Source organism: Tasmannia lanceolata, unplaced genomic scaffold (assembly GCF_043159265.1).
Source record: "Tasmannia lanceolata isolate RefF3 unplaced genomic scaffold, GAP_Taslan_0.1 ptg000044l, whole genome shotgun sequence".
Classification (NCBI taxonomy): domain Eukaryota; kingdom Viridiplantae; phylum Streptophyta; class Magnoliopsida; order Canellales; family Winteraceae; genus Tasmannia; species Tasmannia lanceolata.
Genome location: NW_027518721.1, coordinates 24,777,376 through 24,795,749, shown reverse-complemented (window position 1 = coordinate 24,795,749; position 18,374 = coordinate 24,777,376). Strand labels below are relative to the sequence as shown.

General features: G+C 40.6%; 2 protein-coding genes across 2 annotated transcripts; one reads left to right on the top strand and one right to left on the bottom strand.

Moving 5' to 3' along the window:
* The first annotated feature begins 3,111 nt into the window (after positions 1 to 3,111).
* On the top strand, positions 3,112 to 3,531 carry LOC143863457 (copper transporter 5-like). Its single transcript, XM_077374120.1, has one exon. It carries the CDS (start codon positions 3,112 to 3,114, stop codon positions 3,529 to 3,531), a length of 420 nt encoding a protein of 139 aa, XP_077230235.1.
* A 3,758-nt stretch (positions 3,532 to 7,289) lies between these two features.
* Positions 7,290 to 15,616, bottom strand: LOC143863512 (linoleate 13S-lipoxygenase 3-1, chloroplastic-like). Its single transcript, XM_077374191.1, has 9 exons — positions 15,042 to 15,616; positions 14,197 to 14,477; positions 12,969 to 13,206; positions 12,237 to 12,572; positions 10,343 to 10,428; positions 10,097 to 10,204; positions 9,677 to 9,981; positions 8,468 to 8,734; positions 7,290 to 8,352 (listed from the first exon to the last, which is right to left on the bottom strand). Exons 1-9 carry the CDS (start codon positions 15,601 to 15,603, stop codon positions 7,596 to 7,598), a joined length of 2,940 nt encoding a protein of 979 aa, XP_077230306.1. The 5' UTR covers positions 15,604 to 15,616; the 3' UTR covers positions 7,290 to 7,595.
* Between the last annotated feature and the right edge of the window lie 2,758 nt (positions 15,617 to 18,374).

Here is an 18,374-nt window from a genome sequence, read left to right as displayed (position 1 = left end):
CGTTGCCCTATAATCAGCCAATTGACATGGCTGATGTCAGTCACCAACAAGTTAAAATTATTTTTGTACCGCTAACTTCGGCTAGACGGTGGCTAGATCACCTCTCACAATGAATGTAAGTCGAATTAATCACTGCTAGATCACTTCCCACAACAAATGTAGGTTAAATTTATCACTTTCTTGAATTCAATGTTCCAAGACTACTACAACTTGAGGGCAATGGGTAGCAATACTATCTCTGTTGCATTGATATTGGCAAAATTGGGTTTTTCTTTCTTCTTTTATCTTCCTAGAATGTGGGTTCAATGAATTTGCTTTTTATATGTGCTTATCTATATTGTGGAAGGGTATTCCTCTGAAGTGGTGTTGCCATGGGCTAGAAATGTTGCACCAGGTCCTTGGAAGCTTTCAAACATCATATTGGAAATTTGAGACAGTTGTGCCCCCTCTGTTTTCACATTTGAATCGGTCAGGCGGACAAGCTTGCGAAATTGGGAACTGAGAGAACAAAAGTGGAGATTATTAGGCCCAGTCCAGGTTAGTGGTCAGTAGTGTTTTGTTTTGGGTGGGATTACGCTTGTTTTAAAGGTTTTTCGGGTAGTGAATGTAATCGTGTAGTAGACGTCCCTGTGACGCATTTATTTCTGCTGTTTGAGCAGTGGATGCAATCTTGTAGGGATCCACAAGTTGAGTGTTAATGAAGCTCTGTTCGGACAGTGGTTGTGGATATCTGGGGAGGAAATACAACAACTTTGGACAAGAGTTATTGAAAGTAAATATGGTGCAAGTTGTGGTACGTGGATCTCTCAGGATAAGTACAGCAATAGTGGCTTGACGGTGTGGATAGACATCTTGAGATAGAAGTATAAGTTCTTGGAAGAAATCAGATATGGAGTGTATAAAGGTGATGTAGTTAAGCTTTGGAAGGACAAATGGTGTTTTGGGGTGACACAAATGGGAGCTTTGCCTGATGTGTTTGGCGTAAGCCTTAATAAAGAAGCTTTTGTACAAGATTGATTTGAGAGGGTTGGGGTTGGATCTTATCGATGTTAAAATTCGGACGGAATTTCTTTGATTGGGAGTTAACAGGATAGCCCGGCTTATACACACTTTTGATTCTCTTTATATAGGAAAGTCTTGCAAAGATTAAGGGTTTGGATCTAGAACTCATCTGGGTCGTTTAGTGCAAAGTCCTATTGCTTCTAGTTCTCATTCTTCTTCGCATTTGCTCAAAGTTTGGAGAATTCTTGCTTCGCTTATGCTCTGTTTGGTTGCCGGGTTTTTTTTGTTCCCGGGAGTTATGTGGGAGAAAAAAATACCCTGGGAGAGAGGTGGGAAAAAAAAAGTCCTGGAAGTATCCTGGTAAAATAAAAATCCCATGTTTGGTTATGTGAGAGAAAAAAATGCCCTGGGAGATATGGTGGGAGAAAAAAAAACCTTTGTTTGGTTGCTTGAAGTGTTGGGTAGAAAAAAATTCTTCTCAAGCTTATTTTTGGTTCATGAGTTTATTTTTGTTCCTGGGGTTATCTTGGGATGGGATGAAAAGGCAATCATTACAAAAGTGGAATTAAAAAATTCACCCCACAAGTAATCATTACAAGAGTGGGATTAAAATAAACCTAGTGCTAAAAGGCAACCAAACATGGGATGGGACCAAAATTTAACTTACTCTCCCACAAAACTCCCAGGCACAAAAAAAACCCGGCAACCAAACAGAGCATTAGAGTTTGCATGCTCGGCTGGACCTCTTTTCTGTATAAGATTTTTTCTTTTTTGGAATGATTGCGTGGTTTAGAATTTTTGCCATGTTCTCAAAGAATAGAAGGTGGGAGAGGAGGTGACTGGTTGGTGAGTATTATTGTGGGTTGGTTGCGAACTTTATTCGTTTGTGGATAAGATATCGGTTTTGCCCTCCTGCTCTTCAAATATTTCTCAACATACCCGATTCTAATGATGAACTAAAATGTAGTACAAATGTAACTCGTATCTAGGACTAGGACCCTCTTATGTCTTTTGTTTCGGTAAAGGCCCCTTTCTTTATATGGAATAGCTAAAATGCCCCTTAAAAAATGCATAGGATTATATCCGTTAGGGCACACTCCGGGTAGGGCCTACACATTGAACTTGACTGTGGAACAATAGGGAATTTGGGATCATCCGATAAGTCCAATTTCCGGATCATGCCATCTTAATGATGGGATCTACCAAATGAAGGGTTGAGATCTTTTTACGTGGCTTGGTCCAAGTTAGGTTGCTAATTAGTTAATAGGGCTGTCCCGACGTATGGATCATCGGGTCAGACTGGATTAAAATGGATTTAGACAGTAACGGGTGGTTTGCTTTGGGTTTTGAGAATAGATTGTGAATCCAAAACTGATTATTGGGCTCAAATTTAAATTTGAGCCCAATAATCAGTTTTGGATTCACAATTGGTTCTCATAATCCAAAACAAACGGGGCCTACATTTTAGTCTACCAGTAATGTATTTATACCACTCTTTTTGCACTACAAGGGGGCATCTGGGGAAGAAAAGGGGGGCAAATATATCATTTCCCTCAAATTATAAAGATGTTTTAATAAAGGATTTGCTAGGGACCTTTCGCGGGTTGGCTGTTGCATGAGAGAGCAGCCACATGGGCTCACTTTTCAACATGTTTTTATATTCATCTAATTCATCTGAGGTGGCTGCTCTCACATGCAACAGCAGGCCTGCGGAATAATTTATCTAATTCGCGGAGTGTTTGTTGCATGCGAGAGCAGCCACCTAGGATAAATTAAATGAAAAAGACAAAACCTGAGCCTATGTGGCTGCTCTCTCATGCAGCAGACACTCCTCAAAATGCCTTCTACGATGGTCCCTAGCAAATCCTTAAAAAAATATGTAATTGTAAATATGCACGAGGTTGGACTACTCGCGAATCGCGATACGATCCGAATCCAGCCCGTTTGATAAGCGTAGAAAGTGATGGTATAATTGCAATTACAGTAACTATCAGAGTCATTTAGTCTATGTCTAAGAACAAAGGTGAATTTTCCACCACGTCATCATCCAATGCTTTTCTCCTCCTCCAGAACCCCAAAGCCAATCTCTCTCTCTCTCTCTAGACGAAAATGATGCATATGACCTTCTACTGGGGGAAGAGCGTGACTCTCCTGTTCGACTCATGGAAGACCGATTCATGGCCGAGTTACACTCTAACCCTCCTCGCTGTCTTTCTCTTCTCCGCCTTCTACCAATACATGGAAGATCGACGGCTCCGATTCAAGAAGCTCGTCACTAGAAAGCCATCACCGTCCATCACTACTCCTCTCCTCTCCCCCCTCTACAACAACAGAAATTCCTCAAAATTCTCCATCGCCCTTTTATTCTGCATAAACGCGGCGATCGGATACCTTCTTATGCTCGCCGTTATGTCTTTTAACGGCGGTGTTTTTATATCCGCCGTTTTAGGGCTCTCTGTTGGTTATTTTCTGTTTAGGAGTGGAGATGAAGAGGTGGTCGTTGTTGAAAATCCTTGTGCTTGTGCTTGAGAGATTGATTTGTGGGGTAATTCTCTCCGTCCGTTATTAGATGAGTGGTTGTCGTTTCTCCTCTGTTTTGAGTGTTTGTGGCTGTTTTATTTGTGTGTTTTATTGTTGTTCTCGTTAGTTTAATTGTATAAATTATATCTGTTTTTTTATATGTGAAAAGTGTTTGCTGGAGTGATTTAATGTTATTCGGTATTTCTGGTTACGATCGTGTTAACTTGCTTGAACAAACTATTAATAATTTGAACAAGCTAAACAAAAGCCTAAATAGAGAGAATTTCTATGAGGAAGTTTATGTTAACTTGCTTGAAAAATAAAAGATACAATTTTTAAAAATAAAATAAACAATCTGGAAAAGGCAGTTTAAATATATGTAAACCCTTAAACCTGTGAAAGATAAATGAAACTTGGGCTCTGTTTGTTTTGGATTGTGAGAACCTATTGTCAGTTCTAAACTGATCATTAGCCTCATAATTATGTTTAATTCAGAGTCCAATAATCAGTTGTCTACTCACAATTAGTTCTCAAAATCCAAAAAAACAAACAAACAAACAAACAAACAGGGCCTTAGCAATTTAATGATAGTAACTCAATGAACTAATGACAACTGTAATTCAGCAAATTGGGTTTACTGGTTAGATACCCAACAATTACTAACTGTGGAACGAAACCTAAGAAAAATATCATGTGACTTCTTGCTGGACATCCACTCCACGCCCTCATAGTCTCTATCCTCAAATTCCTTGCTTGCAATTGGCAATTAGCCACCATTGCCAACTCCCATTTCCCAATTGAGTGTGTTATTCTCTAGGATCTCATTGTCTGTCATCAATGTAGCATACCCATCTCTTCATGCACCATTGTCTTTTGACTCCCGCAACGATAAAGTTGTCTTGTCTCTCAAGAAGTCGGATGGCTCACATTATGCGTGCAAGTTCAGCTAGGGGCTTGGCAACCGCAATTGCAGGGTGCCAGTCCAAAATGGCCAAACCCATGCAAAATTTACTTTCTCCACTTGTGGAGTCAGTGTAGGGGACACTGGAAGCTTGAAAACATCATTGCGAAAATTTGGGACTTGGTGCGCGTCATTTGCCCTAAAATTCAACACATGAGAAGGTCTGCAAATGGGCAGGCTGACCGATTGGCAAAGGTGGTGTGGACTTGGCCTCTGTTAATGTATCTCTTTGTTCGCCACAAGAAGGTGTCAGATAATTTTAGGACTGCATTCTGTAGCTTATGGGGGCCTGCAGTTATGTTTCTTTTTGTGGAATTCGTATACCTTTGGATTTGCCTGTATTTCTGTTTCTGATATTTGTCTTACGTTAGAGGACAGCTTGTCTTCTTGGTTTTATCTGGGAATAAATTTTGTTACCTTACAAAAAACGAATGTGGATTCGGAGAGCACCCAACTGGGGAATTCTGTTGTATTTTGTATGGCAACAGGACAATCCAGTGCTCATTGGAGGTCAGGAATCAAAATATTATCCTGGGATGTCGTGAAATACTAGGCACGACTGCACGACAATGGTGTATCATCTGCTACATTGCACATAAGCCAGTTGTTCTCATTCTGCATATTGATCATCCTATATTGGTTAACAGTTATCAAGCTCCCCAAATTGAGAACTGATTTGATGAATGTTTGCTACTAAATTTCATTAGCAATACCGCGAACTACTACAATTCATGCTGTGAATATCAATCTGACCATGGACCAGCTAATTATGGCATGACCAAATGCTTCTAGTCTAGCAAACATAAACAGGACGACAATGAAGTGAAGGGACATGTAATTGGACTCAACCTCATTCAATCAGGGTTTACTTATAATCTATGAGGTGTCATGAATTTCCACACATTGCTACTGCAACCAATTAACTTCCAAGGATAGAAATAGATTCTTATTCAATTTTGTCTCGTCGAATCTGAAAAGACCATCTCAATAGCTAGTCCTTGATTCAAAGGCATCTCATGTTCCATGAAACAATATTGTGGGAAGTCTTTGCATATATTTTTTAGTTCTTGGGGCAGTGGGGATCAGACCAGGGTTGTGTGTTTACGAATTATAAGAGATGGGTTATGCTGTAATAGATGCTTTAAGGGCTTCAATATCGAAGGAACTGCTAACATTGCAGCTTTCAGGGAAATCCAAGTTACCTTGCTGCTCTTCCCTTCGATCTTCTTTTCGTCTTGGTGCCCTCCACATTCACCCAGAGACCTGTCAGCTTTGCTGTTGTAATATTTTCTGATGCTCAGTGCTCTCAAGAAACAACCAAGAACAAATGTTTTATATTAACACGAGGCTAGAGCACTTCGCTACCAGAATAGGCCAAAAGCAGGAGCAGAGGGCACTGCAGGTCTGTGTGGGAGTCCGGATAAGAAGTCGTCTGCAATCAATCTACTCATGATTGAAGTCTTTGCTCTCTTTACCATGTTTCAACACACCGGAGGCTGAACTTTCCTTTGATTGGATATGCTGATTCAAATACCATTTGTTTCCAGTCCGAATTCTTCACATCCCAATTTAACAGCAAAAGTCACCAAACGTCCTTCATACAGGGTTTGCAAATACCATCCAAGCAACCATATGTATTAAGCAATGGGTGCACTATTTTTTCAATCTCATTTGTGGAACTTCAATGGGCAAAAAATAAATTAAAAGAGTTACACTAACATGAATAAAACTTCGCTCCAGTACTGTTAGGAGGAAAGTTCCTTCAGTACAAATACATGGCCAAGTAAAATTATGACATGTGTTGCTATCCTAAGAAATAGGAGTAAAGGGTATTTTAGTAAACATATGTACACGAGTATATTTGTTTGTACTGAAGGAACTTCCTCCTAACCATACTGGAGCGAAGTTTTGTTCAGTACAAGGAATAAAGTTGTTGAGTTGGCTGTCTTGAATTCAACCCGATTGGGTCTGAAAAATGTGTGCGACCTCGATAGCAACCTGTTTAGCTTGTTTTGACGTACTTTGTATAAGGGGTTTTAGTGCTCTTTTTGTATTCTAGATTTTAGAAGAGGGTTGAGAGCTCACAAAGGGTTTGAAGGGTGTACTAGGGTTTATGGATTTATTTTGTATTCTAGATTTTAGAAGAGGGTTGAGATACCACTTTTCTCTTACATTCTCCGGTTCCTACAATAGATTTTCTCATCGCCTCTGCTATGGATGTAGGTTTTACGCCGAACCACTTAAGTCTTTGTGTCTTCCAGTGTTTGCCCCGTTTCGTTTTGCTTTGCCATTGAAATTGCAGGTTGCCACCGAGGGGGTTTTTCACAACAAAAGTACATATTCTGCCAAGAAAAAAGAGAGCAAACTTGCAGTTTGACTGCACACCCAAACTGATCCTAAGCTTATCCCTTGAATATTGATATTGTAAGAAGTCCTTTCTGAGTGGGCCAAACCTCAAGGTGCTTTTTTTTTTTTTTTCATGAAGTGAGGCGATGCTAGTCATTATTTCAAAATGCAGATCATTATTTCAAAATGCAGATGCTTGTTAGAATGCACCCAAAGCAAATCCTAGTTGACTCGGCACAACGCGGTCGATTACTTGGTTGACACGGCTGAGTACTCGGTTGACGTATGTGATCATAACTCAGGAGAATCAAAGGAGTTTTGGTTGACTTTGTATAGTAAATTACTGAGTCCCGTAAACACGGCCAAAGTAAAAGGAAGTCGACTAGGGTGAGTTGGGTCATGGGGGAGTTTTTAAACTTTGCTGTTAGTAATAGAGATGTCACTTGTCAGCTACTCCAACAGTCATTACATTTTTCTAGTAAGAGCCAATTGTATATATATTATTTATATATGCCATGAAGCTTACAACAAAATTTTCATATGTAGGAAGAAGATAAAAGAGGCGGCAATGGGGAGGAACTACATTCTAACTGTGTTAGCTCTCATGTCATCCTCATTCTTTGCACTTTACAAATCCCCATATATCACTGTTACAGTAATAAAATGAATTAGGGAAGTGACATATTCTCCCCCTAGTGTATTTACGACTACCCTTTTACCCAACAAGATGATGGCCCAAGGAAGAAAAAAGGGGAAACAACGAGCTTCAAATAGAGACGCTGTTGGGCACTCCTTTCCCTGTGATTCCTGGCTTGGAGCTGGGCATGAGCAGCTCGTAAGGGAGGACGCCGGCTCCACAGCGATTCTTCAGCATCGGCTCCGCATTTCTCCGATTTATTGTCTCCTCGATCCTCCTGATCTCCGCCGAGAACTCATAGAATGCCTCCACGATCTCTGCATCCCCAGACCAGATCGACGGCTGCGATCGCTCCCCAATGTACTCCTCGTCCGGCGAGTGTGTCGACAACGTGTCCACCACTGCCATAAACTTGGTTGCCTGTAGAAGGCTCGGAAGGGCCGAGAAGAAGTAACGCTGTGGATCCGAGAGGAAATTCAAATACTCGGGGTCTCCCTCTTCGGGAAGTAATCGGCGCATGAGTGGCGGGCGGTTGGGGACGTAGCCACCCAAGGGGTATTGGCCAAAGTTTAGTGCAGCGTGCTGAGCCGAAGCTAGCCAAATGAGGGTGGTGAGAATGGAGACTAGATCCTCAGGCTCGGAAAGCCGAGGCCACCATTTCTCATGGCGCTTATCGGCGTGGCCCACATTGATCGACTCCCAGTACCAGGCTTGTAGCTCAGTGTCATTTCGGATCCGATTAGAGTCCGGATAGTAGTTCCGGACGTAGGTTTGGACCCACTTCTCTATGGCTGACCAGATTAGTAGGCCGTCTGTGGCGTACGGGTAGTCTTCGATGAGGAGTTTCAAACCATGGGGTTTCGTTGGGTCCTCAATAGCCATGCCCCTGCATGGAAAACAAAGACGTGGAGCGTAATTTAGTCTATTTGTCGAGGGTGTTTTAGTCATTTGACTACAATGTCGGAAATACCCTTGATTACGGAACGAATTTTCGTACGAACCTTCGGATGAGATCGGCAGGCAAGCCTTCCAAGTCGAAGCGCCAGTGGTCTCGATAAGCGGCGGCGCTTATGTCCATGCAGTATTGGGCCGGCGTGAAGCAAGACTCGATGACGCCATCGGCGTTAATGAGACTCTGGCGGGCGAGGGCGTTTATTTCCAGGGTGTATCGCATGTGGGGATCAAGGAGCTTGAAGATGGGGTGCATTCCGCTCAGTTGCCTGTGGGCGGCCAGTATAAATGGCTCCATGCACGCGTGTGTGCGTAGCCTGTTCATGAAAAAATTGTCAATTCTTTTTTCTTAGGGACGGGTATTTTAGTCTATCAAACAACCTTTTACTCCAAAAGCTGTAGCTGTTAAGAGTCGGTGTTATTTAATCATTTATACTTCAAGTGAGAAAGAACCAATTACTACAAAAGCTTATGCTGTTAGTGTCGGTGTTATTAAGCATTTATATATAATTCAGCACTCTCCCTCAAGTCTGCCCTCTTTTTATGGGTTGGGCGGACACATGCCATTTGGATACGTGGATTTTATAAACTTGGATTCCCTCAAAATTGTAGATGGGAGATGAGAGAAGAAAGAGACCAGACGTCGTTTTCTGACTTCACACCTTTCCGACAGCAAGAGGGTAGTAGATCGTCCCATGTTTCCAGATTTTAGAAATCTTAGGATGGGGGAGAGATTTCTAAAACCTAGATTTCTTACTTAAAATCCAAGAAATGCTGTCAGGACAGCAGACAATAACTTGATCATGAACCTTCTTTTACACTGTTTTCAAACTAAAACCAGGAATCGAAAATCTGGTATCCAAACGGCCCTTTAATATCAATGAGTTGTTGGGTTTTGAACCCACCCAGGACTTACAGTTCTGAATCTATGTGAAACAACCAATTACTCAAAAAACTTGAGCTGTTGGAGTTGGTGTTATTTAAAGCATTTATACTTCAATCTCAACACTCTTCCTCCCATGTGGCCCCTCCTTTTGAGTTGGTTGTACACATGAATTTTTATTATGAAGGAGTTGTTGGGTATTGAAACCTGAAACAACAACCGCGAGAGCTATTAATAGCTCTGATACCATGTGAAACAACCAATTACTCTGAAGTCTAAAAGCTTAAGCTGTTAGAGTTGGTGTTATTTAATTATTTATATTTTTAACATGGTAATTCAATTCCTCCCTGTATATTTTTAGTATCGTTTTTCTTACCAGTGATTAACGAGCTGGTGAACCCCGGCATCATTGGAGCAAACATGGGCTTTGGCGAGCTGCCAGAGCCAGGAGGTGGTGGCATCATTGGGTGGGGTTAGGACGCGTTTCTTTGACTGAGAATCGGGTAATGGTGGAGGAAGGCTGAGCTCGATCGCGATGGGTTTCAGAGTTCCCAATGGTGTAAGAAAGAGGAGGGTGCGGGTTCCGTATGCCTTCCGTCCGTCCTGTGCGTTTATCCGGTTGAGAATCGGGACATAAATGTCATGGAAGTCTAAGATAAACAGCTTGTTCTCATCCATGGCCTAGAAAAAAGATGAATAAGCTTGAAAATTTAGAACATAATAAGGATATATTCATCAATTTAAATAAAGAAGAGGAGGTTAATTAAGATCATCCGTTTCTTATCTATCACATTACCTGCTGTAGGGACATCCCATTGAGATGACCAATGATGTGTTCTTCTTTGATGGCTGACTCCGGTGGGCCGTAGATCTCCGGATCGAGCTTGCTCACTGGTGGGAAAACCTGAGGAGGAGAAAATCATTATATTATTGGAAAACCTGAAAGAGTATTTAAGTCATCTTCACTGTGAAATGACCAATTTTGCCCATCTCTTCTGCAAAATTCAATTTTAATGAAAGTAGAAGCATGTCATACTCATACCTCAAGCTTCTCGATAGAGACAGGGTTGATCCCAGCCAACGTTTGTCGTGCGAATTCATCATCCCTTAACCAAGCATACTTATCCTCTGCATTTTTGAAAAACAAAATATTCATTAAAACCATAATATTCATTAAAACTAATAATACTACTTGTCCCTTAACCATGAAAAAATAATATTCATTAAAAAAATAATAGTCTTTTATTGATTTGCTAAAGGAGAATTTATATGATCGGTGGCCGTGAAAATAGGTGAAGTTTAAAAAAGTAGGTACGGCCCACTTTTTTTGATGATCCAAACTGTTCATCTGTTTGGGCACAACGTAAATAGGTTGTGCCCCAAAAATCATTTCCATAGGATGATCCTAACCCTCCGATCTGAACTGATCTGAAGATGGAGTGCCCCAAAAATCATTTATGGAATCTTCTACAGATCGGAGGGTTAGGATCATCCTATGGAAATGTTTTTTGGAGCACAACCTATTAAGTATTAAGTATTAACGTTGTGCCCAAACAGATGAACGGTTTGGATCACCAAAAAGAGTGGGCCGTACCTACTTTTTTAGACTTCACGTGTTTTCACGGCCACCCATCATATAAATTCTCTGCTAAAATTGACAAAACAAAAGGAGGTAAAAGTGGATTCATATGCAGGAAAAGACAAGCAATTTGGGGTGGTCCCATGGTGGGGATGCTTAGAATAGTCTTCTTTGGCTTTTTATTCCCACGAATCTTAAGAAGAGCCCACAATCACATGGATTTCAGTTGCCGATGAAAGCATTGTAAATGCGTCAGCCTTTTGTTTAGTAGATAGTGACCCATGAGGCCATGACAGGATACCCACCACCTTCATGGAGATGGTGTCTGTGTGCGTGGTGAAAGAAGAAAAAAAAAAACGTGCCAAAAAGGTTTGTTTCGAATGAAATGACTGAATACCACCTGCTTGAGCAAATTTTCAAAGGGAAGTGATATTTTCCCCCTCTGACGGGTAAAATCCCCCCTTTAACACGTTTTCCGTTAAGTTTTAAAGGCAAAGAAAAACTTTCGGTTAAGTTTTAAAGGCAAAGAAAAACGTTAAAGGGGATGACTTTATCCTCAAGCAGTGAACCATTCTCACAAAAAACTGTTAAAGGACACAGGATTTTATGCATTTGAGGGGGATATAATTTCCCATTTTCAAAAGAATAATCAATAATCCTCCACTGATGCAATGTGGCACTGATGTCACCATCCTCAGTGGGGTCCTGCCTAGGTATGGGACTAGGTGGGACCCATCATGCTACATGACAAGTTTAAATGGCTATTGATTAGGTACTTAACATTTGGTATAAGATAAGCCTCCGTATCATGTGTTTGAGTCACAGAAGGGGTGACCAACCTGTGGAGAGGACTTCCTACAGAGTGTTACATTACAAAATAAAGTCAATAGTGAAAAACATTTCAGTGAAGTTAGGCACTAGCCCTCGGCGTATTGGTTAGGTACCTAACAATTTCTCAAAGTGTCTTAGACCAATGCGACCCATCTAGTATTTTGATGGATTATTATTTTTTGTCCAAAATGTAACCCTAAAGTGGTTTCTAGCCATTATAAATGAAGAGACATGGTTAAAGGCCATATAGGCCAAACGGTCCATAGGGATGTTCTATATGCTGCCCCTTTGTCTCTGAATTGGATTATTCGAAAAGCAGAATCCCTCCACTTTAGCATAATTTCAGTTTTCTTATTGGAAGAAAACCAATAGCCCTCTCTCCTATGCATAGTTGGAGAACACAACTATGCATTAATGATTGGGTGGTCCACGCATCCTAGATTACGTGGATGGCCTGTGAAATGTCTTGCCAGCTGAATATTCAAAGGAAAATTAAGGAAAATAGAATGTAGAAGTGATTGCTTACTAGAGATGATGCTTGGAATGTCATATCTGAGTAGGCCTTGGCTAGATTCTTGGAGAGTACTGCTGACAATCCTAGGCAATGGGAGCTTCTGTATCAGCTCATCCTGGAGCCCCAACTTGAGGAGGAGGCCTTCTTTGTAGAGGCGGTCGACGTCTGAGAACCCTTTAAAATTGTGGTTTTCGGCTGAGATAGAGGCGAGGAGGGATGGTATCAGGTTATGGAGCACCGCCTTTAGCTCCCCCAAGGACAATGTGTTTTGTTTCGACTCCTCAAAGGCTTCATCTCGTGGAACGTACATCGGCAATGGCTCCTCCACCCTGCTCTCTGCAAACATGTCTGTGACACAATTGTAGACAAGGGTAGTTCAGACATTTTCAGTGTTGGGTAGGGGTAGTTTTGTCAAAATACATACCCATTAGACTCAATTTCCAAATTGCAAACCTATTCAAGTATGAGATTCAGGCTACTCTTCAACTTGTTTATAGGTGACCAATTCAAACCTATGGTTTAAACTAATAAAAGAGAAAAGAAGACTATATGCGTATACTAGATTGCAATGGGACTTTTCTTATTCCATTATGCACTTTATGTGTAAGCTGTGACCAATTGACACACCCAAAATGCAATTTGGCTGTTCTTTTTTAGTTGCAGTTTATGCATAGTCTGCAATGTAGAAAGGTCCAAATTGCAATTTGGTGTGCATTCTAAGGCTTTGGAGGCATGAAAACAGACCTATATCAGTAGGAAGGCGTCCTGTTCTGCATCGTCTAGGGTACGGGATATCTTCACCTCCGAGAATCGGCCTAACAAACTCAATTCCTTTGTCTGGGTTTCCCAAGTCATTATAAGTATCATAGTCATATATCCTATCAGATTGTTTCCTTACACCCTTTCCATCACCTCTCAGCTCTTCCAGCTCCTTCTCTCTCAGCTCTTTAAGCCCAGCAGGCGTCTCAGACGGCAGATATGGCTGCTCAAAACCAAAACCCAGATGGTCATTGTCACTGAATTCTACAAATCATGTTGAAGCATAAATGATTAAATAACACCAACTCTAACAGCTTAAGCTTTTGGAGTAATTGGTTGTTTCGCATGGTACCAAAGCAATGGCAGGTCCTGAACTCTGGGTTCAAAACCCAACAACTCATTGATATTAAAAATCCATGTTTATGGCCAACCCAAAAGAGAGGCCACATGTGAGGGAGAGTCACCAACTCTAACAGCTTAAGCTTTTAGGGTAATTGGTTGTTTCACAAATCGCCTACACTAATTCAGATTAGGAGACTTTTTTGGTATTGAATTGTTGAATTGAATAGGAAGATTCAATTTTACACTTTCTGTAATAGTTTCTAAAATTAAAAAATTAGTGTAATTGGTTTGCTGTTGAAATCTAATGAATTGCCTGGAAGCAACGGTTCTTGCATGAATTCAGCACAAGAAAAGTTGGTTTGACATTGAGACGTTGAATTGAAAAGCAAAATGAAAACTTGACTGTTTAAATGGTAATTAAAAACTCAAAAGGCAAACTAAGATTAAGCCAACTCCTTCTATGGTCAGATTGTGCAAATGTTATTTATAATAGCATAGTGCAAGTCAGAAAATTTGTTTAGACTTTGAATTGTTCTGCAAAATAGTGAATGGAAACTTCAGACTTACTATACGAATTGTATTAAAATTAAAAAGTACTTATTATAATAAAATAATTCATAAAGCTCTATGTCATTAGACAACAAAAGAACCAAAGAAAAAAGCTAAATCACTGGAAAATTCAGGAACATGACTTTTCTTCATCCTGGTTCTCCTTAAAGGGAGCCAAACATTAGAAAATTTGGGTTGAAATTGGATTGTTGAATTGAACCTGAAATTGAGAATTTGACTAGTACTGTAGTGATTATATAATTTTATTAGAATAGAAAAAACAACAAAAAAATCAAAACAAAAAAAAAAACAGGTGAATTACCTTGTTGCTGAAAAAAATTCTCTTCCCAGTATCATCTTTCGTGGACTGAACCCACGAATTGCAGGCAAAATGAACGGGACCGCACGCAAACCCTTCCACGATGATGCTTTCCAAGTAAAACTCTTTCTGATGTTTGTTACAGACAGTGATGGCGCCCGGAATTCCAAAGCTTGAATCAACTAAGAATTCTGCCGTGTACACAACTCGCTCCGCTTTAACATTAGTCTTCTTCGACCAGTCTTTAAGCACGGCTTCACTGCTCTTCTTCCCCAAGTTTGTTCCTTCAAAAAAAAAATTTCTTATTAATTCAAATTTGTTGAAGTATAAATGATTAAATAAGCTTAAGCTTTTGGAGTAATTGGTTATTTCACATGGTATCAGAATTTCCCATATTTTTATAAGTTAATAATTGGAAGATCATTGGTTATTTCACATGGTACCAGGTCCTGAGTTCAGAACCCAACAACACCGTGATATTAAAAATTCACGTGTACTGCAACCCAAAAGAGAGGTCACCTGTGCAGTGTACAACCAACCCGAAAAAGGGGCCACACATGAGAGGGAGTGTTGAAGTATAAATGATTAAATAAAACCAACTCAACAGCTTAAGATTTTGGAGTAATGGTTATTTCACAAAACTCTCAACAGAACAAAATGATCAAAATCTACAATAGTAGAATTACATACAAAAAATAATATGAGCAAAAAACTTGAAAGGAAAATGGCTAGATCCAATCAATATGACCACTGACAATTTCTAAAGCAGCATTTCTCTCTAGATTTTACAAGAAACAAAGACACCCAGAAAGCGAATGCAAAAGAATAAGTAAAAAAAAATGTCTTACTCTGATTGATTTCAGTACTAACAAGCTCCAGAACAACATTCCTCCCAATGCGGTCCGACAACGCATCCAAGTTCTTTAAAATCTTTTCTCTGAGATCTTCCTTGTTCTTCCGCCTAACAGTCACAACAGCTCTCACCTTGAATTTGACAGGCTTTTCCTCAATTGGTTTCACAATCAAATTTTCACTAACTGCTGCCATAGGAGTTCTCACAAGTTTTCCATTACGAAAACTTCTCTTATTCATAGGAGGAGAGAAAAAGAGCTTGTTCTGTTGATGATGAAGGAAAAGAGATTTTGAGGCAAGAATTAAACTGGATTTTTCAACCAGAAAAGAACCCATGATCTCTTTAGCCCCTGCCATTCTCTCTTTTGTGATATGAATTTGTTGGATTATTTTTGCAGAGAAATGAAATCCAAGGAGAATTAGACTTTGTTCTCCTTTTTGGGTCTTTAGAGAGATGATGGTTGAGTTGTGGGAATGTGAGGAATACATGTATACATATACATATTTTTGTATGAAGGGAGAATGGTGAAAAGGGGACTTTCTGTGGTCGCTAGTCATTTGCACCGTCCACACGTTTTTTATATTTTCTTTGATCATCTTTGTTTTGTTAACGAGGGAGGTCCTGAGTCAAATGAAAAAGAGACTTCCGGGCAAGAGAAGCTATAAAGTGGGACTTTCTTTTTTGGAAATGATATCAGCACAACCATGTTTTGATATTTTCACTAACTCATCTTTTCTTTTAGTATTTAAAGAGGTGAAAGGTTGTTACAGTTCCAAAAACTCAGAAGCCAATTAAAACGGAAAATACAAGCTGGGTTTGTGCAATTATTAGAACATGGTGATGCTGATATCATTTCAACATTTCCCTTATTTTAGAAAAATAAAGGAAAAGTGTTGAGAAAAATCCGCCGGGCAATCCGATCCGATCGTGCATAGATTAAATGGAAAAGTAAAGTGAACCAAATAAGCCACAAGATAAACACCGAGATTTTACGTGGTTCGGCCAAGCCTACTCCACGGGCGAGAAACACAATCTTCCACTGTGAGAAAATCAATATACAAGGATTATAATGGATTTAACCCAAAACCCAAAACCCACAACCCTTTCCTTGCTCCCCAAACCCAAGACCGCCCAAGAGAAAACCCTAAAGAGAAAAATCCAAGAAGAAAAGCCCACTTTCTCTTTTTTCTCTCTCCTCTCTTTCTCTTTTTCTCTCTCATCTTTCTTACTCTCTTTCTCTAGCCACACAAGAGACACGTATGTCTTCACTTTTATACTTGTGTTTTCTAAGAAACCTAAAAGCAACACTTGCTATTTTGGCATATCAACAAAAAAGGAATAAAACAAGAGAAATAAGATACTTTTCCTTTTTGAATTCTTGCCTTCCCACCCAAGCAAATCATGTGGGTGGGAAATAAGACAACTTTCCCAACAATCTCCACCTTGACTTATTTCCCAGCCACCTGAAGATTTTCTGTTGATGTCGCTACCGGTTCGCTATCACCACAAACCATCTTTGGCCTTCTGAATTACCAATTACACACCCTCGAATAACCTTAGTTTTGACTCCTCCCGATTCAGTCAATACGGCCAATGCACAAGTGTAGCTGCTAACCCGTTAACTCACCTAGTCAACCTTGGAGAGGGGTCTCGATTCATCCTCCCCAACACAGGTACCATCACATTCTCACCATCGTCTGCAACCTGGAAACCTATCTCTGCACCAACTGCGAAAGAGACCTTATGTGTGCGCACACCGTTACCCAGTTTCCATCTAGCCATCGAGATCTTAGGAACACTAATCATCGTGTCCCCGACCAGACGATACAATTCACCACACTTCTCGCTTTTCATCAGAACCATACAACTGCGTGTGATTTTCATGGCTCCACTTATAGCTGAAAACCTGCAACCCCTAGAGTCCAACTGGCCAAGAGATACTAGATTCTTCTGTATCTTTGGGACATACGCCACACCACCCAAAGTACAAACCACTCCATCGAACATTTTAATCTTCACCGTTCCAACTCCCGTGACATCACAAGTAGACTGGTCACCCAAGGACACCACACCCGCCCTTGTCTCCTGGAACGTACCAAAATATTCCCTCCTGGAGCATACAGGAACAGAGCACCCTAAGTCTAAAATCCACTCATCATGAGGAGAAGTGTGATTACTTGTAGAGATTCTGAGAACTTCTCCAAACTCTTTGCTCTGTTCATTCGTTACCATTACCACATTATTCATAGCACCATTGTTAGCCTGGTCAGCTCGCTTTGAACCATCTCGCTTGATGTGACCATATTCCTTGCAACGGTAACATTGCACTCCATTTCCGCCAACCCTGGATCTTGACCTCCCTTTTCCTGACCCCTGTCAAACGACCTTCTTCTTTGATTTCTACCATGAACAACCAACCCATGCTCTTCACTTCCACCAAGAACAGGTTTCTTCCGCATCTCATTTGATAAGAACGGCGTTGTGACTTCCTCTAACTTTATTGTATCCTTACGATACAATAAAGTCGTCACCAGGTTGTCATACGAATCAAGAAGAGAAGTAAGAAGCAAAATGGCTTTGTTTTCTTCCTTCAACTTTTCATCAACCTTGTGGTGTTGATCCACAAGCCTATTGAATGTTCCAGAGGATTCCCACCATCCTACATCAACCTTGTGGTGTTGATCCACAAGCCTATTGAATGTTCCAGAGGATTCCCGCCATCCCACATCTTCAGCCCGTACAATTGGAGCTTCAGATACAACCGGCTGGCCAAGCTTTTTGACATGTAAAGCTTTTCCAACTTCTCCCATAATTTAGGCGCATATTCTTCTTTCATAACGTTAAACATAACATTATTTGCCAGACATAGTCGAATCGTGCTGACCGCCTTCGACTTTATTTCTTCCCACTCGACACCTGTTATCTTCCCTGGCTTCCCATCCTTTCCCTTCAACTCCTTAGCCAAGCCATGTTGAACTAAGATATCCTTCACCCTCATCTGTCATAGGGTACGGGAAACTACCCTTTCCGTCAAATCTGTCGATATTGAACTGAGTAGAACTTGATGCTACTGCCATCTCAGATTCCTTCGCACTTCACGGTGTAGTGCTCCACCTCGAGCGAGAATATTTCTTGGACAATCTTTCTACTCTAAAAAATTGTTCTAGCCACAATTCAACCACAACACCCACGTTCACTCTACATGACATCGACGATCGCTCCAACCACGGTTCTGATACCACTTGTTGAGAAAAATCCGCTGGGTAATCCGATCCGATCGTGCACATATTAAACGGAAAAGTAAAATAAACTAAGCAAGCCATAAGAT